General features: G+C 46.1%; 1 protein-coding gene across 1 annotated transcript; it reads left to right on the plus strand.

Moving 5' to 3' along the window:
- The first annotated feature begins 287 nt into the window (after positions 1-287).
- PRMT6 (protein arginine methyltransferase 6) lies at positions 288-1951 on the plus strand. Its single transcript, XM_063940102.1, has one exon. The coding sequence runs from the start codon at positions 495-497 to the stop codon at positions 1524-1526; it is 1032 nt and encodes a 343-aa protein (XP_063796172.1). The 5' UTR covers positions 288-494; the 3' UTR covers positions 1527-1951.
- Positions 1952-8087: the final 6136 nt, after the last annotated feature.

Genomic DNA, 8087 nt, shown 5'->3' on the forward strand with positions numbered 1-8087 from the left:
GCTTAAAGTCAGCCAGCCACAGACCTGTGTAATTTTTGTGTCTAGGTTTAAACGGATATTATGGTAAGTATATGCATAAATATAATAACAAGCTGTGTTGTTTTCAAGAATGTTTGTTTACAATGCAATTGTGCTGACACAAAGCAATGTATACTATTGTGCTGACACAAAGCAGTGTATATAAGAATATCTGTATAATGTGAAGGAGAAGTTTACAAACAGGGACACAGACAAAAGGATAAAGAGGCGGAGAGAGGTATGAATGGCATAGGAAAGAACTGGCTGGGAGTTGATCACATGCAAACATGACAAAGTGAAAGTAAAAGACTTGGAGCAGGAGGGGCTGGCTGGGTGTTTTGGCAGCAGCAGCTCACAGGAAGAGATTAGCACCCAATCACATGAAGCCTGAGCTATAGCCAATACACACTGGTGTTACCTCTGCCTGCAAAGCACTGTGAGTGAGCTCACACACTGAGAGTCAGATTTAGACAAGCATGGCGTTCCCCAAAAAGAGGAGACATGACAGGAGTGAGCAAGACAGTGAGTACTTCCAGTGTTACTCAGATATCACAGTGCATGAAGAAATGCTCTCAGACACTGTACGCACATATGCCTACAAAGTGGCTATTTCTCGCAACCAAAGTGCCCTTCTTGATAAAACTGTACTGGATGTGGGTGCTGGTACTGGCATCCTCAGTGTTTTCTGCGCACAGGCGGGTGCTAGCAAAGTGTATGCAGTGGAAGCTAGTGCAGTGTCCCAGCTGGCCTGTGATGTGGTGAAAGAGAATGGGATGGAGGGCAAAATAGAAGTGATTACTAGTGCAGTGGAAAATGTTGAGATACCCGGTAAAGTGGACGCTATTGTTAGCGAATGGATGGGATATGGTCTTATGTACGAATCAATGCTAAGCTCTGTCCTGTACGCCCGGGATAGGTGGCTGAAACCTGGAGGCCTCATATTTCCATCAACTGCTGATATCTTCATAGCCCCCGTTAATGATACAGTGGTGGAGAGCCGACTGGACTTTTGGAGTGATGTGAAAGACATGTATGGAGTTGATATGACCTGTGTGCAATCTTTTGCACGGAAGTGCATTATGAGCCAGGATTTGGCAGTGTGCTCTGTGTACCCGGAGAATGTGCTCTCTCACCCTGTCAGATTTGCCTCTCTAAATCTTACCAGTGCCACACAGGAGGACATCGGTAACATCACTGGTTCTTTCCAGTTCCACTGCTTTGGGTCCTCGTTGATGCATGGATTTGTCATCTGGTTTTCTGTCACATTCCCAGGAGAAAATGGTGTCAGTCTAACTACCTCTCCTTACGGTGAAGAAACACATTGGAAGCAAACTGTACTTTACCTGGATGAAGAAGTGCAAGTTCAACAAGATACAGAGATTAATGGGGAGATCAAAATGTCACCTTCAGAGAAGAACCCCAGACATTTATGTGTAACCCTCAGCTACTCTATTGGCAGTGATGTGCGCCGAACCAGGAATTTTCAGATGGGAAATGGCGCAGTTTAAAGATAACAATGTCTGTGTTTCCCCAAAAAGTTGTTTAACTGAAGCACATTAAAGTTGATATTTGTTCACAAACCCATAGAGCTGTGCGCAAAAATCTGCGAGATCAGGTCCAGAAAAGGGTAGGATGAAGTTTTGTTGCCTGTTTTTTTTTCCACACTGTTGAAATGGCAACTTGCTCCACTCACAGCTAATTGAATAGACCCCAACTTGTGAAACATTTTTTTTCAGTGTGGATGCCTTAAAATTCAACAAATATAAAGATAGACATGGATCTGAGCATCCAAATTTGCCATCTATTCCGACTTTCCAGCAGTTTTTACTTCAATCTGACCAGTATCAGTTTTTATGTTTTTTGGACAAACTTTTTCAAAAATAAATAAATAAACTGTTGTGGAAGTGAATTAAAATGTGCTGTTTGACTCCAATTAGGCAGCATTAATATTGTGTTTTACTAACTGTTTTGAATTATCTAAAAGAATGGTAACAATGCAAATAACCATAAGTTGTATTATTCATAGGCCATAGATATACAGGTATATTCACTACAACTGTGAAATTGGTGAAGAGCATTCAATACTTGCAAACCAATAAACTGGAAGTCATAAAATATCACACACACCTTATTTAGAAGTATTTTTTTCCTTCCTTGATTAGGGGTGGTGGCTATCCTTAGTATCACATGTAGCTGGGTTGGATACGAAATCCCAATAGTCAGTACCCGACGCATCCCGGGAAAGGATTTTCACCCTAACCTCCCTCTCCAGCAGCCTAACCCTATCCGTCCCTGTCCTCCCCGCAGCCTAACCCTAACTTCCCCCACCCGTGCAGCCTAACCCTCCCCCTAGTGCCAAACCTCCCATACTTACCTCTAGGATCTCGACTGCTGGGATTTTGACCACATCCCATCTAGTCACCACGGCTATAGGCAATAGAAGAATAAGGGGGCAATTCAATTAGCCGTGATAAAGCGTTAATGTGATATTTATTTATTACCAGTTATTTATACAGCACACACATATTCTGTAGCGCTTTAGAGATAATATTTGGCCATTCACATCAGTCCCTGCCCCAGTGGAGCTACACTCTATATTCCCTATCACATGTACACGCACACAGATTCATGCTAGGGTTAATTTTGTTGGGAGCCAATTACCAGTATATTTTTGGATTCTGGGAGAAAATCCATGCAAGCACGGGAAAATTATGCAAACTACACATAGGGCCAAGGTGGGAATCAAACCCATGACCTCAGTGCTGTGAGGCAGTAATGCTAACCATTACATCGTCCATACTGCTTATAGCGCTTGTTAACTTAATGCACATATCAGCGTTTTGTCGTGCATATTAATTAGAAATGATCAAATCAGAATTCTTTCGATAACTATTGCCGGCAAAACGTATGTTGAGTAAATTAGGTGAAGAACATGTATTTAACTATAAAAAAATAAAAAAAATTAACCTTTTTATGTTAATATTTGTACAAAAAAATATTTTTTTCAAACATCGGATTCTCTGTGACTGATCAGCAGCACGGCAGACACTGGGGGAGGGTGCAGGGAGGCCAGGAGGTCCCTCTGTGAGGGATGACTGCAGGAAGATTATCTTCTGGCAGCCAGCCACTCTCTGTATCTGACTAGTCGCATCGTTTGCAACTATGCCAGGCAAGTGGTTACACTATGTGTGTGTGTGTGTGTGTGTGTGTGTGTGTGTGTGTGTGTGTGTGTGTGTGTGTACAGAGGGGGTAATTCAGACCTGATCGCTAGGCTACCTTTTCGTACAGCAGGCGATCAGGTCTAACTGCATATGCGTATGCACCACAATGCGCAGGCGCGTCGCACGGGTGCAAAGCGGATCGCCGCTCAGCAATGGGTTTGTGTGAAGGATCCATTCGCACAGGAGTCCGCAAGGAGATTGACAGGAAGAAGCCGTTTCTGGGTGGCAACTGACCGTTTTCTGGGAGTGTTTGAAAAAATGCAGGCATATCCAAGCGTTCGAAGGGAGGGTGTCTGACGTCAAATCCGGTCCCAGACAGGCTGATGTGATCGCAGCGGCTGAGTAAGTCCTGGGCTGCGCAGAGACTGCACAAAATCTGTTTGTACAGCTCTGCTACACATGTGTTCGCACACTTGCACAGCTTAAATACACTCCCCTGTGGGTGGCGACTATTTGATCGCAGCAGTGCTAGTGATCAGGTCTGAATTAGCCCCAGAGTGTGGGTGGGACGATGTAGCAGATGAATGGGTGATGCAGAGGTGCAAATTTCAGAGACGGGACGGAGTAGCAAAATGAGGGGGTGGGGAAGGGTCGCAGTGAGGAGGCTGGAGGGTCTCACTCTTGCCTGCTTTGGAGCCGGCGAGTGGGGGTGCGCCCTGTGGGCATTTCTGACTGGTCGCATCAGATGGATAAATCAAGGTGAAAATGGGAAAATCTGACTGTACCCCCAAAAAAGGCAAACTAATATAGAATAACAGTAGAGAAATCTATTATTGGCCATGAAAAAGTATTTGGGGTTCTCAGAATGTGTAAAATGACTGCATAGGTGTGCGCAGCTAATTTTATCAGGGGATGCACCGCCTTTTGGGTGTCTCTAGCACCGCCATTTGGGTGTGTCTAGCACCGCCCAGGAACATGTCTAGTACTATTTTACATTCTCTCAGTTAAATCACATGGCTTAATCTTATTTCTCCCTAGTTCCTAATAATACAAGTAGATATAATACACCACAGAGAAATTATTATGCTGTGACCACCGGCCGGTACTGACTGTCCGCTACGGCATAACCCTGAGTCCTAGCTGTCGCTGCACCCTATTGCTTACACTTCCCCACCTATCTCTGACCCAGTGGCGGAACTAGAAAGTGGTGGGCCTAATTGCATATGCATACCCACCCACGCCCCTTGAACCCCCAACACCTACACCCTGATTTGGAGTAGGCCACTCTGAAAAGTACAGGAGATTTAGGGGGCCGAACATTTAAATTTTAACAGAACAAATAAAGTTTAACATTTACACGTGTCAGAGTCACCTTTGCCATTTTCTATGCCATTAGACCCCACCCCTGCAGGACACCAGCATTTGTCACCTACAGATAGATCCACGGTTATCTTGACTTCTTTGCTGCACCTAGGCACACCATGGTTTATTTACATAAACCCTTCATCTATTGTTCTCAGCTGCAATACAATACAGAGAACAATACAGCAGGGGATTAAATCCGACTACCCAGTCTCAATGAATCCTATTAAAGGCCAAAATAAACATGGACCCATCTGTATGCCCCCATGCTCACCAGCTACTAACAGTAGTGGTCCTTATTCACATTATGCCACACAGTATGGGGTATATTTACTAAGGTCCCGATTTTGACCGAGATGCCGTTTTTTCTTCAAAGTGTCATCTCGGTAATTTACTAAGCAAAAATCTCGGCAGTGATGAGGGCATTCGTAATATTTTGGAAGTCCTTGAAAAAAATCACGAATCAATACACCATCAGTCAAATACGCCTGCAATTTGGTAGAAATCGGTCATTTACTAAAAAGTGCAAAACACAAACACTGCCGACAATAGCCAAACACTGCCGTGCTAAAATACAAATCGTGAAAAAGTGCTAAAAAAAAACAGACCTGCTTTTTTATCCCGTGTTTGTATAGGCATGCACGGATCCATGAGATCCGTGCATGTTTATCAGTGGGAAGGGGTGGGAAATGTTATAATTTAAAAAAAAAAAAATGCGTGGGGTCCCCCCTCCTAAACCAAACCAGCCTCGGGCTCTTTGAGCCGGCCCTGGTTGCAAAAATATGGGAAAAAATTGACAGGGGTTCCCCCATATTTAAGCAACCAGCACCGGGCTCTGCGCCTGGTCCTGGTTCCAAAAATACGGGGGACAAAAAGCGTAGGGGTCCCCCGTATTTTGAAACCAGCACCGGGCTCCACTAGCTGGACAGATAATGCCACAGCCGGGGGTCACTTTTATACAGTGCCTTGCGGCCGTGGCATCAAATATCCAACTAGTCACCCCTGGCCGGGGTACCCTGGGGGAGTGGGGACCCCTTCAATCAAGGGGTCCCCCCCCCCCAGCCACCCAAGGGCCAGGGGTGAAGCCCGAGGCTGTCCCCCCATCCAATGGGCTGCGGATGGGGGGCTGATAGCCTTTGTTCAAAGTGAATGATATTGTTTTTAGTAGCAGTACTACAAGGCCCAGCAAGCCTCCCCCGCAAGCTGGTGCTTGGAGAACCACAATTTTTTCAACAGGTACACCATGGATTCTACTGGAGAAGAGGACCGACCTGCGTGGGAACATAAGGTAAGTATGTGTATATGGAGGTGTGGATGGATGTATTAAAGTTATACTTTCAAGGTGTGTGTGTGTTGTCTTTATTGGGGTGTTTTTTTAGTAGTAGTACTACAGGTACCAGCGGGCCCATTTTTCCGCCGCATGCTGGTACTTGTGGTTCTCCAAGTACCAGCTTGCGGGGGAGGCTTGCTGGGCCTTGTAGTACTGCTACTAAAAACAATATCATTCACTTTGAACAAAGGCTATCAGCCCCCCATCCGCAGCCCATTGGATGGGGGGGACAGCCTCGGGCTTCACCCCTGGCCCTTGGGTGGCTGGGGGGGACCCCTTGATTGAAGGGGTCCCCACTCCCCCAGGGTTCCCCGGCCAGGGCTGACTAGTTGGATATTTGATGCCACGGCCGCAAGGCACTGTATAAAAGTGACCCCCGGCTGTGGCATTATCTGTCCAGCTAGTGGAGCCCGGTGCTGGTTTCAAAAATACGGGGGACCCCTACGCTTTTTGTCCCCCGTATTTTTGGAACCAGGACCAGGCGCAGAGCCCGATGCTGGTTGTTTAAATATGGGGGAACCCCTGTCCATTTTTTCCCCATATTTCTGCAACCAGGATCGGCTCAAAGAGCCCGAGGCTGGTTTGCCTTAGGAGGGGGGACCCCACGCAATTTTTTTTTTACATTTAAACATTTTTTTTTTTACAAGGTGCACAATGAAGCCCAGCACGGATCTCTCAGATCCGGACGAGATTCATTGTATTAAAGTCGGCAGTGTTTTACAAGTCACTCACGTAAAACACTGCCAAAAAAAACGAATGACATCGACATCGGAAAACCCGAAAATGCAGAATACGGCAGCTTAGTAAATTAGTCGTAATCAATTCAAAAAGTTGCATATTTACACTTTCGATGTCATTCGTGATTGAACTTTGACCTCAAACGGGAAAATACGAATCTTAGTAAATTTACCCCAATGAGTCAAATGCGTTTTTTGCCAAACAGTATGAGCCGAAATTCACATTATGCCTCACAGTATGAGCCAAATTCACATTATGCCACACAGTATTAGCCACATTTATATTACGCCACACAGTATGAGCCAAAATTCACATTACGCCAGAGTGTATAAGCCAAAATTCACATTATGCCACACAGTGGGCGTGCGAGCCACAATCAAAGAATGTGAGGTGACCAACAATCAGGTGACTGGGAGGAAGTGAGCCATGAATGGTGGTTGTACGAGCTATGATCGTCATACTGTGGGGGTGACAACATTTGAATCAGCCTCATCGTGCGAATGTCAACAGGGCTCTCCCCTACAGTCCAAGAGTAGCCAAAGCTGTCATTCGCTCTGCTGCCAGTACCTAGACTTGCCCGGTGGGGGTCTACTACGATATCCCGGCTGTCAGGATCCTGGCACCCAGCATACCATCGCCAGGATCCCGACCACTGGGATGCCGGCAGTGGGGCGAGTATAAAGCAGCCCCTTGTGGACTTACTGAACTCGCCACGCTGCAGGCACGGTGGCACGCTACACGTGCCACACTATTCTCCCTGCAGGGGTGTCGTGGACACCCCAAGAGGGAGACTAGTAGGCGGTATCCCGGCGGTTGAGATCCCGGCATTATATGAAAAGGGGCACTATTACTGTGGGCATATGTGGCACTACGACTGTGAGCATTATGTATAAGGGGCACTGTAAGTGGTGAAGCAGAAGGTACTACATTTACAGTAGCAGGGTGGGTTTGAGGTGGTAGGTATGAGGTGGTTCAGCTGTACCTGGCATAATGTGTTTAATGTTCTGTACCTGGCATAGCGTGTATAATGGGCTCTATCTGGCATAGCGTGTATAATGGGCTCTACCTGGCATAGCGTGTATAATGGGCTGTACCTCGCATAATGTGTATAATGGGCTCTACCTGGTATAACGTGTATAATGGGCTCTACCTGGTATAACGTGTATAATGGGCTCTGCCTGGCGTAACGTGTATAATGGACTCTATCTGGCATAATGTGTATTAGGTGCTTTACTGTGGTGTAACGTGTATAAGCGGCTTGTCCGTGTGGCGTAACATGTATAATGATACTACTGTGCAGTGTAATGTGACTAACGGACACTACTGTGAGGTGTAATGTGAACTGGTACTATTCTGTGGCCATGGCCCTATATTTTTGGTGCGCGGCTTCGGTGCGCACTGTCCCTATCTTGAGCATGGTGGGCACCAAAGGAAACTTTCGTCATGAGCTCCTCAAGGTCTAGAACAAGCCCTGTCAC

The sequence above is a fragment of the Pseudophryne corroboree genome, chromosome 9 (genome assembly GCF_028390025.1).
Source record: "Pseudophryne corroboree isolate aPseCor3 chromosome 9, aPseCor3.hap2, whole genome shotgun sequence".
Taxonomy (NCBI): domain Eukaryota; kingdom Metazoa; phylum Chordata; class Amphibia; order Anura; family Myobatrachidae; genus Pseudophryne; species Pseudophryne corroboree.

Coding starts and splice junctions, on each gene's coding strand:
- PRMT6 (XM_063940102.1), top strand. CDS start 495: ATGGCGTTCCCCAAAAAGAGGAGACATGACAGGAGTGAGCAAGACAGT.